The sequence below is a fragment of the Xenopus laevis genome, chromosome 5S, assembly GCF_017654675.1.
Source record: "Xenopus laevis strain J_2021 chromosome 5S, Xenopus_laevis_v10.1, whole genome shotgun sequence".
Lineage (NCBI taxonomy): Eukaryota > Metazoa > Chordata > Amphibia > Anura > Pipidae > Xenopus > Xenopus laevis.
This window is the reverse complement of record NC_054380.1, coordinates 102,923,942-102,945,411: the sequence shown is the minus strand read 5'-3', so window position 1 is coordinate 102,945,411 and position 21,470 is coordinate 102,923,942. Positions and strand designations below refer to the sequence as shown.

The 21,470-nt window shown below is 40.4% G+C and overlaps 1 protein-coding gene across 6 annotated transcripts in view; it reads left to right on the top strand.

Moving 5' to 3' along the window:
* rsrc1.S (arginine/serine-rich coiled-coil 1 S homeolog) overlaps positions 1 to 21,470 on the top strand; it is a 162,409-nt gene that overhangs the window by 106,840 nt on the left and 34,099 nt on the right. For 3 of the 6 annotated variants that reach the window (XM_041564042.1, XM_041564040.1, XM_041564041.1), the window contains exon 7: positions 20,995 to 21,102. The exons of 1 other annotated variant lie outside the window; for it this stretch is intronic. In XM_041564042.1, the coding sequence (XP_041419976.1) occupies positions 20,995 to 21,102 (108 nt within the window). 6 annotated transcript variants of the gene reach the window in all.

The window sequence follows — 21,470 nt, the reverse complement described above, 5'->3', positions numbered from 1 at the left end:
TCCTATCGTATGAATCGAGGATTCGCACGATTTTCGGATCGTGTGTGGCGTGTGCCGACATCTTTCGTCCGGCGGAGCCCACGGCACATCGGAATCGGATCGTTCAGCCATACAGCCAAACAATCAGATTACCCCCGATATAGCCATGTTTGTTAATGGCGATGTGGCCAAACGAGCGGATCTTTGCATCTATGGCCACCTTAATATCCTCATATTTTGCAACAAGGGGTTCTTTATTTATTATAATACACAAGTTTTAGTGAGTCATGTGACAAAAATGACAACTACTCACTGTTTATAACTGATGACATCGCAGTCATTTTTAAGGATATAATTTACAAGCTATTCATGGCTTTTGTGTATTATAATGGTGTAAAGTATGATGTAATGACCATGGTTATTGATGCAACAGTGCTAAAAATAAGGAGTAATGTGCTATAAATAAAATTTCATAGAGAATAAAACTAGGATCAAGGGCAAACCATGATCTGACATTGGTGCATTATTGTTACATATACAGGTATGGGATCCGTTATCCTGAAACCCATTATCCATAAAATTCTGAATTATGGAAAGGCTGTCTGTTATAGACTCCCATTTTATCAAAATACTCCAAATTATTAAAAATGATTTGCCTTTTCTTTGTAGTAATAAAACAGTACTTTGTGCTTGATCCAAACTAAGATGTAATTGATACTTATTGGAAGCAAAACCAGCTTATTGGGTTTATTTAGGAGCAGATTTATCGAAGGTCGAGGTGAATTTTCGAATGAAAAAAATTCGAATTTCGAGCTACTATTTTGTGTACTTCGACTAGGGAATAGTCCAAATTCGATATGACTTTGAAAAATCATGTACTGTCTTTTTAAAAATTCGACTTCGACCATTCGCCATCTAAAACCTGCCGAATTGCTGTTTTAGCCTATGGGGGACCTCCTAGAACCCATTTGGAGTTAATTGGTGGACTTTCAAAAATCAAATGTTTTTATGGGAAAAACTTTGAATCGAATTCGATCGAATGCGCTATTCCTTCGATTCGTACAATTCTAATTCGGCTGAATATGGACCTATTCGACCACAAAAAAAAAAAAAAAAAAACGATTTAAAGGGGTTGTTCACCTGTGAAATAACTTTTAGTATGATGTAGAGAGGGATAGTTTGAGACAATTTACAATTGGTTTTCATTTTTTATTATTTAAGGATTTTGAGTTATTTAGCTTTTAATTCAGCAGCTCTTCAATTTGCATTTTAAGCAGTCTGGTAGCTATGGTCACAATTACCCTAGCAACCATGCATTGATTTGAATAAGAGACTGGAATAGGAGAGGGTCTGAATAGAGAGATGAGTAATAAAAAGTAACAATAACAATACATTTGTAGCCTTACAGAGCATTTGTTTTTTAGAAGGGAGTCAGCGATGGCCATTTGAAAGCTGCAAAGAGCCAGAACAAAAAGGCAAATAATGATAAAACTATAAAAAAGAAATCATGAAAACCAATTGAAAAGTTGTTTAGAATTGGCCTATCTATAATATATTAAAAGTGAACCACCCCTTTAATTTCAGTTGCTCTTTTTCAATTCGAATTTCGTAGTTTTTTCAATTCCAAATATCGACCCTTGATAAATATGCCCCTTAATGTTTAAATAATTTTCTAGTAGACTTAAGGTATGCAGATCCAAATTACAGAAAGATCTATCTGGAAAAACTTCAGGTACCGTGCATTCTGGATAACGGGTCCCAAACCTGTATTTTGTTAAAAATGAACACTTTCATTCCAGCTATAGCTCTATTGCATGTTCTCCCCTTGTCTGAGTGGGTTTTCTCCCATACATTGACCATAGTGTGTATGTGTGTATATGATATAGAGCCTTAAAGGGGTGGTTCACCTTCAGGTTAACTTCTAGTATGTTAAAGAATGGCCAATTCTAAGCAACTTTTCAATTGGTCTTCATTATTTATAGTTTATGAATTATTTGCTTTCTTCTCTGGACTCTTTCTAGCTTTCAAAAGGGGGTCACTAACCCTCTCTAAAAAGAAATCCTCTCTAAAGCTACACATTTATTGTTATTGCTGCTTTTTATTACTCATCTTTCTGTTCCGACCCTCCCCTATTAATATTCTATATTCTAATTCAAATCAGTGCATGGTTGCTAGGGTAAATTAGACCCTAGCATCCAGGTTGCTGACACTACAAACTGGAGAGCTGCTGAATAAAAAGCGAAATAACTCAAAAACCACATATATATATATATATATATATATATATATATATATATATATATATATATATATATATATAAAAACATTTGCAAATTGTCTCCATATATCGCTCCCTGCATCATACTAAAAGTTAACTCAAAGGTGAACAACCCCTTTAATTTTTGAGCCAGGTACATGGTGGGTCCCGGATACCGTAGCCCGACTCACATTAAGCTCTTACCCCTATTGCATAACCTTTACAGTTCAAGTATCCAACATCTGAGTATCCAGTTTCCATGATTCAACAAAACAGGGAGATTAAATAGAAAGTCTAGTAACCCTTCAAACAAATAATGTTAAAAAGGTCCTTGAGGCTTGTATTATACAGATTGGATCTATCACACATGGCCCTGTACAAACAGAAGATTGTATATAAAGTGTGGTGACAGAAACACGGAATTGAGTTTACGTTATATTTATGACCTATAAACCATCCCAGCCTAGAAACACATGCAATCGAATTCAAAACATCCACTTATATAATTGTATTGTAGAATTGTTAACTCATTATAGTGTCAGATACAGTCACTTTGTTTTAGACGGTTCCATATGCATTTTAAGAAATATTGTTCCTGCTGATGTCAACTAGAAATACATTATTGTATTATTACATTAAACGATTCACTGCTTCTCTGTATTAATAAAATAGTACCTTTTACTTGATACAATCTAGGATATAATTAATCCTTGTTAGAAGCAGAACCATTAGATTGAATTTCTTTAATGTTTGCATGATTTTCTAGTAGACTTAAGGTATAAAGATCCAAATTACGGAATGCTCCGTTATCTGGAAAACCCCAGGTCCCGAGCAATCTGGATAACTGGTCCCATACCTGTAGATGTGTTCCTGAGCTTTCTATGGGTTGCCTATAACACTTTGACCTTTAGCAAAATGAGAGTATAAAGAATGTTGCCTGTATATAGTTTTGCATCCTATATCATTGCTCCTTGTTACTACAAGGTGTCAATCACTTTTAAAGGGCTGATTCAACTTTTACTATGTTATAGAATGGTCAGTTCTAAGCAACTTTTCAATTGGCCTTCATTATTTATTTTTTATAGTTTATAAATTATTTTCCTTCTTATGACTCTTTACAGCTTTCAAATGGGGGTCACTGACTCCACCTAAGAAGCAAATGCTGTGTAAAGCTATACATTTATGGTTATTGCTACTTTGTATTACTGATCTTTCTATTCATATCCCAGTCTCTTATTCAAAAGCTACTCTACTGGCCAGCTATGCATTTCATAACAGTAAAGGCTGCTGTTTCCTCTTTATAATTTAGCCACAAGATGACGCTCTTTCATTAGTCAGTAGGCATTGCTAGCACACAAATGAACACAAACCTACAAATAAATAAGGTTGCCTCTGCAGAATACCCTAAGTGCCAATATAGTTTACTACATTTTAAATGGCAGATTTATTAAGGGTCAAATAGTGAATTCAAATTGCTATTTACGATTTTTTTTTGGTGTCGAAATTCACACATTAGAATTTTAATTCCCCTATTTCAATGTGAGATTTATCAACCTCGACTATGGAAATAGTCCTAATTTGAATATTAAAACCTGCCGAGTTCATGTACAAGGTCCGTTGAGCCATTTGGAGATGTTAATAGCCTTCCTGACATACGCGTCTCTTTTTTTTCGGAGAAAAACTCGATTCATACGATTTGAATTTTCGGGTCGGAACCATTTCATCGAATATTATACATTCAAATTTTTTCTTAAATATCCTCCCATAATTGAGATGAATTTGAAATTTGACCTTTGATAAATGGGCTTCTAAAACACAAATTCAATGAAAATCCTACATTGAGCAGAGTTCATGTTCCGTGCTGGCATGTAATGTTTGTGTCAGTTTGCAGTAAAATTTAGTATGAGAAAGCCATTTAAACACTCAATATTCTTCTCATAAGGGCTATTCCACACGGGGAGATAGCGACGCGTTTGCGGTCGCGGCGACAAAGCGCCGCGACAGTCGCCGCGACCGGCGCAGGCGACAGTTTTGTATGGGCGCCTATGTAAAAACGCCTGTGCTAACCACACGAGGCGATGCGCTTTTCAACAGTCGCCTGAAAATGCCTCGCCAGGCTTTTTCAGGCGACTGTTGAAAAGCGCATCGCCTCGTGTGGTTAGCACAGGCGTTTTTACATAGGCGCCCATACAAAACTGTTGCCTGCGCCGGTCGCGGCGACTGTCGCGGCGCTTTGTCGCCGCGACCGCAAACGCGTCGCTATCTCCCCGTGTGGACTAGCCCTAAAACTTACTAAAACTAGTATTTATTGCTCCTGTTAGAGGGAATGGTACTTTTTAGGAATTACAAGAGAAAATGAGTAGCTGCTTTTTGTTGTCTCTTGTCCCAGTAGGAATGTGGGTTAATAAACTAATTATGGACGCTTGATTTTCCTTGTCTAGCTTTCATTATCTTAATTGTAATATAGGCGATTATATTTATTCTTTTATTTTTCTTTTTTCTGTAATTATTTTTGCCATTTTACAACTAGCAGATTTTCGACAAAATGAATGAGTAGCTGTTTCATGCAATGCCATCTAGTGTCAGTTTAAAGAACCGGCTGTGAAGATTGGCGTAAAGTTGTGCGTTATTTGTGTGAATGGAACCTCTGCTTGCCTCTTTGTTGATCTTTAGGATTTCTGTTTTTAATATTAAGTATTCATTTGTAGTGATGGGCAACTGTCCCATTACGTGTCGTCGCGAAATTAGTGAATTTCCAGTGAAATCCCCAAAACGGGTGAAAAATTTGCTAAACACGAATTTTGATGCCGGCGTCAATTCGCAGTCGTCAAAATTGACACCAGTGGCAATGGCAACGCCAGTGACATTTGAGGCGCATTAAAGTCAACAGCGTCAGAATTATCAAAAAAACTATTTTAACCGACGGCGACTCTTCAAGGCAATTTTGCGAATTTATTTGCCTGCAACAAAACAAATTCTACGCAAATTCATGCCTGCCAAATAAATTCGCCCACCACTATTCATTTGTTTCACATTTGCTTTGTTTTGAAAGGAACAAGACAGGTATAGGATTTATTATCCAGAATGCTTGGGAAATTACGTTTTCCAAATAAGGTGTTTTCCTTTCATATGGAAAACTATATATTAAATATTCTAAACAGTATTTAAACTTTTAGAAACTAATCAGAATGTTTTGCTATCAATATTGATTCTTGCAACTTAATTAATACAAGGCACTGTTTTATTAATACAGAGAATATGGAAATAATAACAAGTATATGTTTAATGGCAAATTTTTAAAATGGACTCTGTAGGAGCATAATTCATAGTTGATAATGGATTTATTTCTCCCTACTTACCATGTTCATTTTACAAAATTTGGCAGGTTATGAAGTTTGAACACATTTATGTGGTTTTTATGTGTTATTACAGTTTTGCTAATAAAGGTGAATTGCCCTTTAAGCTGCAAGTCAGTTTCCCCAAGAGACCTGCTTATCTTAAATTGTTATAAAAGTATCTTAAGTGCACCTGGCTCATATTCTGGGCTCTCTGCCAAAACAAATACACAAGGGGGGTTGTGGGAGCACCCGCATTGCTAAGTAAAAATATATATAAGTATAAGGGAAGTGCTACTGGCATATCCAAATGGGTCAGTGCACATTCCCTGGGCCCCTGTCTAAGTAATTCAGTAATTCAGTAGATATGCAAATGCATGTGTTAACAAAGACAGGGGTTTTTAGTTGCAAAGTTATGATCATAAAGTTGAAAAGCCACCATACCACGTCAAGGTAAACCCCATATGGCGGTCCCTAACTTGTTTACCTACCAGTCATAGTATTGAGGATCCTGTGTCTCTCTGCATAATAGCAATAGTAAAGTAAAAAGTAAAAGTCTGCTGAACCTTGGTTTCTGGAGGGCTAAAACCTCCCCCGCTGCTGAATTGCAGCTTTTAAGAGAGAGTGATTGCCCAAACCAACGCCCATTTTTGACAAAAATGTATAAATATGGTGCAGTTAAAAGCATAGGGCCACTATTAATTAATAGGGGTGGGTATGGGGGGTGCTACAAGCCACAAGAAGCTTAGCCAAAGCGACAGGCTGTAAAAGCAAATACACAAGGGGGGTTGTGGGAGCACTCGCATTGCTAAGTAAAAATATATATAAGTATAAGGGAACCCCCACAACCCCCCTTGTGTATTTGCTTTTACAGCCTGTAGCTTTGGCTAAGCTTCTTGTGGCTTGTAGCACCCCCCATACCCACCCCTATTAATTAATAGTGGCCCTATGCTTTTAACTGCACCATATTTATACATTTTTGTCAAAAATGGGCGTTGGTTTGGGCAATCACTCTCTCTTAAAAGCTGCAATTCAGCAGCGGGGGAGGTTTTAGCCCTCCAGAAACCAAGGTTCAGCAGACTTTTACTTTTTACTTTACTATTGCTATTATGCAGAGAGACACAGGATCCTCAATACTATGACTGGTAGGTAAACAAGTTAGGGACCGCCATATGGGGTTTACCTTTACGTGGTATGGTGGCTTTTCAACTTTATGATCATAACTTTGCAACTAAAAACCCCTGTCTTTGTTAACACATGCATTTGCATATCTACTGAATTACTGAATTACTTAGACAGGGGCCCAGGGAATGTGCACTGACCCATTTGGATATGCCAGTAGCACTTCCCTTATACTTATATATATTTTTACTTAGCAATGCGGGTGCTCCCACAACCCCCCTTGTGTATTTGCTCTCTGCCAAAAGCCAATTAAGTTAGAAGCTTTGTATCTTTTTCTGGCTGTTCAGTGAAGGAGATCAAAGAGAACGTTGGGACATTTCAGTAAGAAACCCGGGACTGCAAGTTTTGCTGTCAAAATCGGGACTGTCCCGTAAAAAACGGGACAGTTGGGAGTTATGCATGAGACCATGCAGGTTTGGTTTTTTTTGTAATCACTTATCTTTCTAATCAGGCCCTCTCCTATTCATCTTCCATTCTGATTTCTGTACAGCAGCTTAGTTGCTAGGGTAAGGAAGCCCTAGCAACTGCTGTGCAGTTGAAATTTCCAGTTGCAGAACAAAAAAAATCAAAATAGTTTATAAATCATAAGAAATTCAAAATTAAGGACAGTAACAAACTCTTGTAGAATACTGGTGTCTTCTTCTTCTAACTTTTTTTTGGCAGGTCAGTTAACCCTTAATGTAGATATTTGCTTTATAGCCTGACATTTTGCATTAGCATGAGGGTTGTAATTTCTGGTACTTGTGTATGAACCTTTTTAGTAATAGCAGCAGCCCTTTCTTGCTTTACAGCAAAAATGGCAGCAATTATTATTATACACTTCTAATCACGGCACATTTAAAGTGCATACATAAATCCAAAGGTATAAATTGGGGAAGAAAATGCAGCTGTTTTAAAACGATACAAATACAAAGGACAAGTGAAATAAATTGAATGAAAATTAATTAAGGTAATTATGTAATGACAGTTGCTCTTCACCGGTAAAGCCGTTGAAACTTTTTAAGGAACTCCTGAGAAGAAGTTAAGCAACAGCCCTGCAAATGTCCTTACACTGACTGAAACAAAAAGTCAACATTTATCATATAATCTAAAGGCATTTCTTGTTAATACTCTACTTGCACCCGGAAAGCTGGTACAAAGTTGATGTAATCTCAGCTCAACAGATGGAGTCGTAAGTGTTTAAAACGTTGGACTTGGCAGCAGACGCTTCTTAGAATGATGAAAGTGTGAGGCTGTCCGATTACACGGCAGCTGAGAATGTTTTCAGAGGCTCCGGGATACAAAATTTTTAAATGAATGTTGTGCAGGCCAAAGACAGAGGCTTGATGCTGGCAAGCAGAACAAACCATTTCCCTCCAAAAGAAGAATTTTACTTCATGCAAAATGACATCATATTTTCCCCCTATATAACTGAAAACTGTAGTAATTGTACTATGGGAAGGTGGGTTGCATTTGTTGCATAAGGAATTCACTTGACATTTCTCCTGGGAATCCTCTCTTTTCCTTTTTCATAATTTTGGGACACAAAGTAAAATTTAAGTTTGTTAAATTGTCTTAATCAGCGGTTCAGTAACTGAGCCAGCATCTCTTTGCAGTCATCCTTAGACAATTTTCTGTTTAATGTATATGATTTCAAATGTAAATGCCTCCATAAACACAGCGTCCGAATGGGAGACTGGGAACAAGGCCGGTGTGCCCCATCGGCCAAGGCCCACAAACCCAATCAGCCGCCCCCTCATAGTTAAAGAGATATTCTCATGGGAATAAAATGTTTTTTTCAAAATGCATCAGTTAATAATGCTGCTCCAGCAGAATCCTGAACTGAAATCAGTTTCTAAAAAGAGCAACCAGTTTTTTTTATTAATTATGAAATCTGACATGGGGCTAGACATATTGGCAGTTTTCCTGCTGACCCCAGTCATGTGACTTGTGCTCTGATAAACTTCAGGCATTCTCTACTGCTGTACTGCAAGTTGGAGTGATATCACCCCTCTTCCTTTCCCTCCCAGCAGCCTAACAGAACAATGGGAAGATAACCCTAACACAAGATAACAGCCGCCTAATAGATATAAGAACAGTACTCAACAGTACTCGTAGAAGCGGATGAAACAGGGCTGAATATTAAATTCTCATGCAAATTGCAATGGGTTCTGAGCTGCCATACATATTTAGCATTGGACTGGGGCATTTGGGGCCCATCAGTGCTGCAACACCAAGGGCCCTCTTCATAGCCTTCAGGGCCCTCCTCTCAATGTCCAACAACTGCCCCCAACTGAATAATCACTTCCTGCTTAACTCCTTCCTTCTCCTTAAAGGGATTCTGTCATGATTTTGCCTGGTCATTTTGCCTGGCCATGTGCTTTCAGAAAGAGCCAGCACTTTAGGATGAAACTGCTTTCTGGCAGGCTGTTGTTTTTCCTACTCAATGTAACTGAATGTGTCACAGTGGGACCTGGATTATTACTATTTAGTGCTATTCTTAGATCTACCAGGCAGCTGTTATCTTGAGTTAGGGAGCTGTTATCCGATTACCTTCCCATTGTTCTGTGAGGGGAAAGGGAGGGAGTGATATCACTCCAACTTGCAGCACAGCAGTGAAGAGGGACTGAAGATTATCAGAGTCATAAGCTTATAATAAGTCACATGACTCAGGGCACCTGGGAAACTGACAATATGTCTAGCCCCATGTCAAATTTCAAAATTAAATCTGTTTGCTTTTTTGAAAAATGGATTTCAGTGCAGAATTCTGTTGGAGCAGAATTCTTAACTGATGAATTTTTCCCATTACAGTAGCCCTTTAAGGTATGGTGATCGAAATTAAGGAAAGATCCTTATGTGAACAATCCCAGGTCCCGAGTGTTCTGGATAATAGATCCTATACCTGTGTGTTTTAACAGCTCTTTCAAAATAATAAGAAAAAAGTATTTTGCTGTTCCTTGGTCAAAATCAGTTTTCTTCTCTCACATTGTGCCATTATACTGCAGATAAATTCCATTTCCTTTGCATTTAACTTAATCTATGAAGTAATCTCCGGTTTTCACTATAGTTTAATAGGGTCCTTGGAAAGTGAATGCACTTTATCTACAGGCTGTGGATATGAAATGATAGTGTGGACAAGGTGTTTGTTATAACTCTGCCTGTGCCCATCAGCAGCTGCATCTGGCTTTGAAGACACAGTAGAGACATTTGGGTAGCACTTTGTAGCGGCTAGTGTCTTGACTACCTTCGTTTAAAAAGTAGAAACGCATTCGTTTGGCGCTGTAACAAAATGTAGCTCGACACCTTGTTCCTCTCTCCTGCCTGAAGTGATGAAAGTTCTGCTTTCCTACTGGCAGTGTTTCTTTATGGAATATCCAGCTGTGTATTTTATTTTCTCCGTGCAAGACATATAGGAGTAAAATAACTGGAATGACGGGGGCAAAAGGGTCATTTGTGTGTCCAGATTATTAAAATGGCAATTTTTATGCTGTTATTCAAAATAGCCTGTACGGCTTTATAACATTCCAAAGAAACACATTTGTTGGAGAGGCGAACTAACAAAGCAGAATAGATAAATCAAATTCAGGAACGGAGAGTTTATTGAATCGAAATTGTGCCCAGTTGGCCTAAGAGCTATATGTGAGCAATCCATCTTGTGCTTATAATGCAGACTCTTGAAATCCACCTGATGTTTGCAATATTACATTTCACTCTAATGAGCTCTACTTATACATATTGAAGATGGTTTTGTAAGGAGCAGATTGCAACTCTAAGTGGGTTCATTTGAAAAAGGCATAAGCTTCGCCTTTAACATGACTCAAGGGGCACATCTACAATTACACTTATAAGCAAAATTCAGTTTAAAAGGCGTTCGATTATACGCCCCACTTTCTACAAGGGAGGATAAAGTGTGAACAACCTAAATGTGTTTGGAAGTGTTTATTTCATTATAAGACTGTGCTGGAGGCGTTGCAGGACTTTTACTGAATAAAATCTAACCTTTTGAGCTTCCGTTAAATACACATGCTTTGCTCTGGCAAAGGAGTAACAAATACCTGTACATGGTACAAAGACCTTTAGTTACAGAAGAATTTTGGAGAGAAACTTGTACTTGAAACTTGCTTTCCATCTACTTTAAAACACACAGGCAGGTTAACTGACTCCTTTTTAAAAAAATCTTTCCTTTGTTTGTGCAAATGCGATCAGGACCTTAGATTGTAAGCTCCACCGGGGGTTGGAATGATTGCGGAATATGTCAGTGTTTTATAAATAAAGGCTAATAATAGCAATGCATTCGGGTACACTACAGGTCAAAATCTGCCTGCAACCGGACACCCCTGCTCTCCAGACGCTCTTGGCTGCTTTACCCAACAAAGCGGATTTGGCGCAGCTCTTGTCGGACATACAGTCGTCGATAAAACAAGAGGTAACTGGCCTGCAGACAGAGCTGACTAAAATGGCGGGCAAACTTATGGCTGTGGAAACGGCCCAGTCGGGCCTACTTGACAAAACAGACCAGTTATCTGCAAGAGCCACTAACCAAGAGCGGCAGATTTATATGCTAAAAAGGGCGACGGAAGATTTAGAAAATCGCAATAGGCGATGCAACATCAGAATCAGAGGGCTTTCAGAAAAGGCTGATCTTCCAGAACCCCGCCGATCTGTCGAAGGTCTTTTCCGACAACTACTAGGCCTGGGCGCGGAGGAACCACTTCCAATCGAACGGTTCCACAGAGTGATGTTTGGGAGGCAGGGGAAACCTAGGGATTTGCTGTGCTGCATGCATCGTTTTGCCCAAAAGGAGGAAATCCTGCGCAGAGCGAGGGAGGCGGGAGATCTGGTCATTGAAGGTGACAAGATTGAGCTCTATCAGGATCTGGCTCACTCTACGATTTTACAACGCAGATTCCTGAAGGAGATAATAGATGTTCTTCGATCCCAAAAAGTTGTTTACCGTTGGGCTTTTCCGTTTGCCTTGGCGGCTAGACACAATGGCACTTGGATATATCTCCGGGAACCCGCTGACGCAAGCTGCTTCTGCTCTGCCCTGGATATCGCAACCCCAGACCTCTCCGCCTGGGCCCACTACGTCTACGGTTCTGAGGATTTCGTACCTGATGGCTGAACGGAAGGTGTCAGCTTCCATTATTGCTTACTTACCTGAAACCCAAGTGACCTGCATCAGGTACCCTGTGATCCCTATGGCTGACAATCTCTGGTAATATCCTATAGTGCTCTGATGGCTTTTTGAGTGTGACATATTTAGTTTTTGCTTTGTTTTTGTTTGGTTTTACCTTTTGGGAATAGCCCCCTTTGACTTTTAGGCCTACCGTTGTTTATGCTTGGCTAATTGTTCTCCCTTAGCCCTCCGGCCTCTCTTTCTCACCGCATCTGGATCTACTATTATTACTGCTCCACAGCTTTTACTGGGGCAACATCTCCAGGGCGATGTGTCTATGTTCGACACGCCAGGACATCACCATATGCTGATCCCCTTATGATGGGCTTCTTACCTGAGTTTTATCATCATTGGGTTAAGCACTCCCTCTTCAATTATCTGGGCGACAGCCTGCTTGAAATCCGTTAGCGATATTTTGGATCCTTTATATGGGTGGAATAACATCTCTGCTTCCTCGGGGGGTGTTTTTTTTTTTTTTTTTTTTTTTTTTTTTTTTTTGCCGGGCCGGAGCCCCTGTTTTGGGTGCAGAACACTATGGTCATACATGTACGTGAGTTTACAATGACTGCCGTTAAAGTACTTTGCTCTTTTACTCATTTTGATCTTATATTTCGCAGGTTGTATCCTTGAGCAGTCTCCCTATGTTTGCGTCTGTGATTACATGCAAAGCTACTGTGACGCTATGTTCTGTGTATATCTGTTATGCATACTAGGGATTGTAGTGATATGGGGTTTTTTTTTTTTACTATCTCTATGTTTAGTTTTTCGGGCATCTACCAGGCTACTATGAGGTGCTTGGTCCAGGTTAGCAAATACACTCTCCATTCACTATGGTTTACATAAAACTCTCAAATTGTTTATGTTATCAATGTTTGCTGTTATATTGTGTCGGAGCAACACGCTCGGTTAGCTCTTAGACCCTCCCCTCTTTTACGCTCCACGGTTCTCCCTACTACGCGGGGGTAACAGTTTGTAGTATCCCCGTTAGTAAGAGCGTATTACCTTTTTGGGGAGACAATTTTTTCCCTCTTCTCCCTTATACATTTTTCTTGACCCTCTTCTCACTTTTCCCCCCCTTCTTTTATCTCCCTACTTTCCTGTACACACTCTCTTGCCCACCCCTCTATCCCCTCTTCCTATCCTTTGGTCTTACTCTTACCTTCTTTTCTTCCTCCTTTCCTTCTCCCCCCCCCTTTTTTTTTTTTTTTTTTTTTCCCTTTTCTCCTTTCTTCTCTTTGCTCCCCTCCTTTGTGTCCTTATCTCTCTTTCCCTCTCTCTCTCTTCTTTCCTCACCTTTTCCTTGGTCTACCTTTAGTATATTGACATAATGCAGTCACGACAACAGCAAGTAGCTTCACGAGGTACTTCTCAGGTAAAAGTGGTCAGCATAAATGCAAACGGTCTCAATTCTCCCAAAAAACGTATTCTACTCAGCGCAGAACTGCGAAGGTTAAAGACTCAGGTAGCTTTTATTCAAGAAACCCACTTCAAAGTGGATTCGGCCCCCCGCTGGTCCAACAAATACTTTCCAGAGATTTATAGTAGTGTTCCCCAACAGAATAAAACCAAGGGGGTGGCTATCCTCTTTGGCAGGAACTTCCATTTTAAGGTTCTCTCCACCAAAAAAGATCCTAATGGTAGGTTTGTTTTTGTGAAAGGTACCCTAGGTACTCAGAAAATCACCTTTGCCAATGTTTACTTGCCTAACGAGCATCAAGACGTTGCGTTTCACAATATCTCAGAAGTTCTCCTGGGCTTCATGGACGGCCTTTTAATCTTGGGTGGGGATCTGAATGTTCCTCTTGCTCCTCTCATGGACTGTTCCACATGCACATCCAGCGTTCCTGTGAGTGTCTCTCTTAATATTGTTAAAGAACTACACCGCCTGCAGGTAGTTGATGCATGGCGTCTTGTCCAACCTGCAGGAAAGGACTATACTTTCTACTCCGCCAGACACAACCTTTATACTAGAATTGACTATCTGTTCCTGTCCCACCACCATCTTGGTGTTTTGGGTGATGCTGAAATTTACACGCGCACATGGTCCGACCATGCTCCTGTGTCTGTGACGGTGTCTCTGAATACGGATTTCTCTAGAGATGGCACTTGGAGGGTGAACGAATCGGGGCTAAAAGACAAGGCGTTCTTAGATGAACTTAGGGTTGCTCTCCAAAATTATTTTGCGGAAAATGTGACTGATGATGTTAACCCTCTTACGGTCTGGGAAGCACATAAATGCTGCATTAGGGGTATTCTTATTCAGCTGGGCTCTAGGAGGAAGCAGGCACATAAGGCTAAACATGAGAAGTTGTTACTTGCTATCCGGCAATTGGAGACTACTCATATGAGTAACTCCGATGCAGCCTCTCTGATGCAATTAGTAGAATTACGCACAGATCTGACAAACCATCACGACCTTTTCGTAGAGAAAGTCATAACGAGAATGAGGCATCGATTTTATGAGCATGGGGACAAATGCGGTAGATTACTTGCGCGTCTCCTGCGTTCACAGGTCACCAGGAATTACATCCACAGCATTCATCCTAAAACGGGGGGTGCTTTACACCACAGCCCCCTTATAGCTCAGGAATTCCATAGGTATTATTCTGCTCTCTATCAGCTCGAATCCCCCACAGTAGTGGACGGCATCCCTCACACTGATGCTATCGACACTTTTCTTAACTCTGTTGCTCTCCCTAGCTTGAATCCAGATCAGCAAGCAGCTCTTGACGCTGACATTACGGCTGATGAAGTTTCCCAAGCAATTAAATCCTCTCCGACAGGCAAAAGCCCGGGACCGGATGGTTACACTGTGAGTTATTATAAAGCATGCTCAGATCTCCTTATCCCTCATCTGACTAAAGCATTTAACGCTCTGCAGTCGGACGCCCATCTCTCCCACGCTTCCCTAGAGGCACATATCTCACTGTTATTGAAAACTAATAAGAATCCGGTGGACCCTGGCAGTTATAGGCCGATCTCCCTGATAAATGTTGACGTCAAGCTCCTAGCAAAGATAGTCGCTTCTAGAATACAAACAGTACTAAACCCATTGATCGGTCTTGACCAAACTGGCTTTATCCCTGGTAGAGAATCAAGAGACAATACTAATAAAGTAATTAATATACTTCATTACGCAAAGCGTACCAACACCCCCCTCATGCTCCTGTCCACTGATGCCGAAAAGGCCTTTGATAGGGTTAACTGGACATACATGTTTAGGTGCCTCACAAAATTTGGATTGGGGGAACGTATTAGTAAATGGATACAATCTCTGTATGATGGACCTGTAGCCAGGGTCAGAGTCAATGGGGTGCTTTCCGAGTACATACATATCAAGAATGGCACTAGGCAGGGATGCCCTCTTTCCCCTACTCTATTCGCCCTCGCGCTGGAACCTTTTCTCGTACATGTCCGGTCTCACTTAGATATTTCGGGTGTTGCGATTAGGGGCAAACAACAGAAGATAGCAGCTTACGCCGACGACCTGCTTTTCTTCATAACTAATCCTATTGTATCAATCCCCAATTTGAATAATCTACTAGATACATATAGTCAATTAAGCAATTTCAAGATAAACTTCTCCAAGTCAGTTGCGCTAAATATCTCTATTCACCCTCAAACGATCCAGGGACTTTCTCAGAATTTCCCGTATAGCTGGGCACACCGACAGCTCACGTATTTAGGCATCACGATTACAAAAGATTATGATGATTGGGTGGAGATCAACTGTAAGCAACTACACAACAGGTTAGCTAAAGATTTCCGAGCCTGGTCTAAGCAGCCTTTGTCATGGGTGGGCCGAATTAATGTCGTTAAGATGAATGTCATGCCTCGTTTGCTCTATCTGTTCCAATGTGTCCCGCTCCTCTATCCTGCCAACTGGTTGAAGACTTTTCAATCCTCTATTGTTAAGTTTATCTGGAATAACAAATCCCCTAGAATCAAATCTGTTCTCCTATACAGGAAAAAAATTGATGGCGGTCTGGCCCTCCCGGACTGTACACGTTATCTCAGAGCATCGATACTTAACAGGATACTTGATTGGTCTTACCATGTGGACAATAAGGGATGGGTTGAAATCGAACAACAATCCTCGGGTACGCACCTTCTGCACTTACCTTGGATTGATAAGCTACATCGGAGGATATTGTATCCCTCACACCCGTTACTTAAAAACACTCTGAAGATTTGGGATCTGGTAAAATGCAGCCCTAGTATTACCTCTTTCCCTTCGCCCCTCATGCCGATCACGAACAATCCGGCGTTTCCGGCGGCACTTAGGCCCAAAGCGTTTCACGAGTGGTTAGTAGATGGCCACCTACAATTTGTACATGTGTTGGAGAAAGGGCAGCTCGCTAGCCTGGAGCTTCTTAGGCAAGCCAGACCTAATGAATCCCTCCAAGACTATAAATATTGTCAGATTAAACACTTCTTTGCCTATCTGGGAGGCGACAAAGTGCTGGTGAGACCACTAACCCCATTTGAAAAATTATGCATTTTGGAGCTCCCTCCGTCACACACGATATCGCTTATTTATGATATGTTGGGGCCGGTGTTGGCAAGGAAGCAACTACCATTTATAAAGGCATGGGAAAGAGATCTTGGCTTAGATATCCCTGAAGATTTGCATAAACGGGGCATAGCTAATCTGATGTTCAGTTCTAGATGCTGCAAAATTCAAGAGTTAAATTATAAGATTCTATGTAGGTGGTACTACACACCGGTCAAATTGAACCGCATTTACCCCACTGTTAGTCATTTGTGTTGGAGGTGTAAAGCTAATGTCGGCTCTCTTTTACATATTTTTTGGGAATGCCCCGACCTCGCTGAATATTGGGCCACGATCCTACGTCTTTGCTCTACTATATTAGGGAGGCAGTTGCCCAACTCCCCTGCTCATATCCTACTATTTTGGGAACTGGAGAGCGTGGATGGTCCCTCAGATGTGTCTTTAGAGCGACATCTACTAAATGCCGCTAAGGTACTCATTCCCAGACTGTGGAAATCCACCGTCCCTCCTTCTGTGAAGGATTGGGCCGTGAAAGTTAATGAAATTGCCAAATTCGAGGAGCTATCCACTTTCTCTAGTAAGCAACACTTACAATATAGGGATGTATGGTTGAGATGGTTGATATTCAGGGAGACGGATGACTATGCGCTACTCTTTACGTCCTGAGAAGGGTGACTCTGTTGTATCCTTAGGCCTACCTGACACCCATGTACTAGGTCCTCCCCAGGCGGGGGGGCTTTGTCATTTACTCCTAAATGCACGTAACTGGCGATATCTCTAGCGGGTGTACTTTGCTGTACTGTTCTGATATGAAGTATTGCATTTTCATACCTCTGTACTGCATGATATGATATCGTTGGCTTTGACCTTTCCCCCTTCCCCCTTTCCTTTCTTTTTTCTGTACCCCCCCACCCCACTTTTGAAAATCAATAAAAACATATTTCAAAAAAAAAAAAAATCTGCCTGCAAATTCCATTCAGAACATCTGAAATTGAAACTGGTTTCTATGGGTTATTAGTTGACTTGCAAATTTAAATACAAATTGAATTCATTTCCCCCATAGATTATACAAATATCATTTAACAAAAGGCAGTACTGGGCTTGGTTTAAAGGTTTTTGTTTCAGTTAATGTGTTTTCAGGCTTTTTTCGTTGTTTGCCAAAATTTTAAGGGGAACTCCAGTTTCCAAACCAAAATTTCACGGAGTTCCCCTTTAAGTTAAAAGTTTAATGTTCTTTTCTCTGGTGTTTGAGTCTGGCAGCTCAGTGATCCAGGTGCAGATTCTGAACAGTTACAATTTGCTACATTTAGTTGCTTTTCTCAGCAGTATCTGTGTAATATTAGCAACTATTGTATCAATTAGAACAGCTGCCTTTAAAGGGGTTATTCACCTTAGTAGTAGTAGTAGTAGTATGATGTAGAAAGTGATATTCTCAGACAGTTTTTATTTGAGGTTTTTGAGTTATTTAGATTTTTATTCAGCAGCCTTACAGTTTGCAATTTCAGCAATCTGGTTGCTAGGGTCCAAATTATCCTTGCAACCATGCATTTGTTTGAATAAGAGACTGGAATATCATTAGGAGAGTGTCTGAAGTATTAAAAAGGCACAATAACAATAAATTTGTAGCCTTACAGAGCATTCAATTGTAGATGGGGCCAGTGACCCCATTTGAAAGGTGGAAGTCAGAAGGCAAATAATTAAAAAAATAATGAAAACCAAATGAAATGTTGCTTAAAACTAAAGCTTTAATAAAGAAGTAGTCTAGAAATGTTGTACATTATGTTTTGGGCTTCTGTACCAGCCAAGGTAATCACACCCCTTTAGCAGGGAAGATCTGTGTCTCCAAAGATGCCCCTGTAGCTCCCCATCTTTTTTTCTGCTGATTCACTGCACATGCTCTGTGCTGCTGTCACTTAAGCTGGCCATAGATGTAAAGATTTTTAAAAGATCCAATCGTTATTGTGAGACCATGGTTATCTCGAAATGATTGTTTAAAGGTGGCCATACACGGATAGATCCGCTCGTTTGGCGATGTCGCCAAACGAGCGGATCTCCCTCCGATATGCCCACCTTGAGGTGGGCAATATCGGGCTGATCCGATCGTGGGCCCTAGGGCCCAACGATCGGATCCTAGCGTTCGCCAAACGGGCGGTCGGATCGCGGGACCGCATCAACGAACAGATGCGGCCGCGATCCGACGGGATTTTTAACCCCATCCGATCGAGATCTGGCCGACTTTCGGCCAGATCTCGATCGGGGAAGCCCGTCGGGGGCCCCCATACACGGGCCAATAAGCTGCCGACTTGGTCTGTCGGCAGCTTTTATCGGCCCGTGTATGGCCACCTTAAATGTACGATGTGTCCATCAACTAAAAAGACCATTTCAGGTGATATTGCCAGCAAAACTGAAGAGTAACTGCCTGCTTGGCCCTGCAAACATAGATAGATTGCACTGGGACCGATAAAGATTTTTAAACCTGGCCGATCAATTTTCTGACAGATGTCGGCCGAAAAATCGTAAGATGTACGATCGTTCGAATCCCACTAACCGCACGATAATTTGACGGATTGGTCGGACTGCACTGAAATCGGTCGTTCTATGGGGACCTTTACTGAGATTAGGGACCAACTCAAAATATACAGTACACATAGAATATAAATGTCACAATATAAGGCTAAGTAATAAATACACATAATTACTAAATGACAGGACAGAACCAGTGCAATTAGCATCAAAATTTAATAATCAACCTTGTAGCATCAGCCTTATATTAAAGGCCAACCTCATTTTCTGCTTGCGACGACCCCTAAACTTAGCTTCTCAACAGCTGCTCAGAGCCCGTTGAGCATGTGAGATTACAACTGATTTACAACTGGACTCTAGAAGATACATAATCCACACTTTGGTCTTGTGATATACAAATAAAAATAGTAGACAAATATAACAGATCTTCTTGCGCAAGTAGTGGGGTACCAGAGGGTATAAGAAGCCAGATGTTTAATATTGTACCTTTTTAAGCAATTACTAGGCCTACAAAAAGAAGTACAACATTCAGATGTTTGCTTTTGGCGAATGTGTGATGGGAAATCTAAGTAGACATCCTTAGCTGTAGAAAAGGCAATACTTGAAATAATTATTAATAATATATTATCATCATTTGCTATTTAACCTGCTAACAAGCTTTCCATCGTGTTTTTGCAAAGCACCTGAATATCAGCCGTCTCAGGCAAAGTTTTGCTTCCTTACTTTTGAATCCTTTTTCATCCTACAAAGCAGTACTTTTTAAACATAATATTTCATCAAGTATAATGCTATTAGAGACTTATTTTCACTTAGTTCACTCATCAAGCAGAACGATGGCAATAAAAGGGAATGGCTCCTTTGAGACATTAAAGCTTTGGAATAAATGATGTGCTAGAACAGAAATTTAATTAATTTACAGAGTATATTGATAGTCCCCAGTTACTTTGCTGTATATTTTTAATCTTCTTTAACATCTGTAGTAAAGTGTTTCAAAACCCCTGCAGTTGAGCAACTAATAGATAATTAAGTAATAAGGGGAAAGAGATTATTTTAACGAGTGCTGTCATAATAAGAATAAAGTGCTACTCATATGATTTATCGTGAAGAAAATATCTAATTCTATTATTTTAAACAAGAAACCGTATCTCTGCTAATGTTTTGTATAATGACTAAATAAGCTTTGTGTACTCAGAGGGATCACCTTTTGCCCAAAACAATTCTGCTACTTTAACCTTCTTTTTTAAATGGTTCTCTCTTTTTTTCCATTATTGACTGATGCATTTTAATTCATAGAGGTCTCAGTATGGAGGGCCTGGGGCAAAAGTATATAATTATGAGACTTGTGATATATTGAGGACATATTTTCAAATACTGTATGGCAGCCATCAAGCTGCCAAAATGTCAGAATTGCCAGCAGTACCAGTAGTTTTAAGGCTAGAAATTCAAGCTTAGAGCAGTGGCACACACTTGCCAGCTATTCTTGCTTGGATGTGTGGCAATTATATGCATCTTACATCTACTCCATGTTTTCCCCCAAGTGTTTTTGTGCTCAATGTAGACTAAGCATTGGTGACACCGAAGACTGTGCACTATTCTTTTCAATAGCCAAGTATATTCTGTATTAGTTTGATACATGTAATCATGGGATATTGCCTTAAGAGGTCAGTTCCCTTAGAAACAGGGTCCACTAAGGTGGCCCGAGTCTTCATCACTATATAGAAATCAGTGATGTGCAGGCCGGCCCAATACCCATGGGTTTATCTGCAGGTCGGTCAGGTTCGGGCCGACCTCGCATCCCCCTTTGCGGGTGGCAGGCGGGTCTGGGTCGAGCTCCTCCTCTCCCCGCCCGCCACCTTCAACTGCCGGCTTCTGACTTTCTGACTATATGCCTGCTCGCTCCGCCCCTTTTGTGATGTCTTCGGCACGGGTCTATAAAGGGAAAACGGGTGCGGTGGGAGGGTGCACATCACTAATAAAAATATGATATCGTCTTTACAGTTTGCATTTGTGTTGCCATTTAATAATAATGCTCTGATTTGCATTACAGGTTACATTCAATTTCATTTTTATTTTATTCTTAATCCAGCCAAAGCAGATGAAGCGTTGAGAGCAAAGGAAAAAAGCGAGGAGGAAGCTCGAAAGAGGAAAGAAGAAGGTAGGAGAATATAAACATATTCCAATAAAAGTCTAATAACGCACAGTTTTCTCTTCTTAATTCCTTAAATGACAGCATTCTGTCTCAAGGCCTGAAAACAAATCACGGGGAAACAGGTGCGTGTGCCAAAAGGGCAATGTTAATACTGGCGTAAATACACTCTAAACATTGCTCTATAGGCTAAAATGAAATATGCGCTTCAATACACCCACGAGGCGCCAATAAGCCAATTCTTTGTGGTTTCCAACAAAAGTGCAAACACATCTGATTACATACTGTCAGGGCCTCACGGCCCAATTAGAGGAGAAGTCTGGACCAAGGAGGAAGCACTAGGTTTAAAGACTAGTACATGGTAGCCAAGGGGTCAA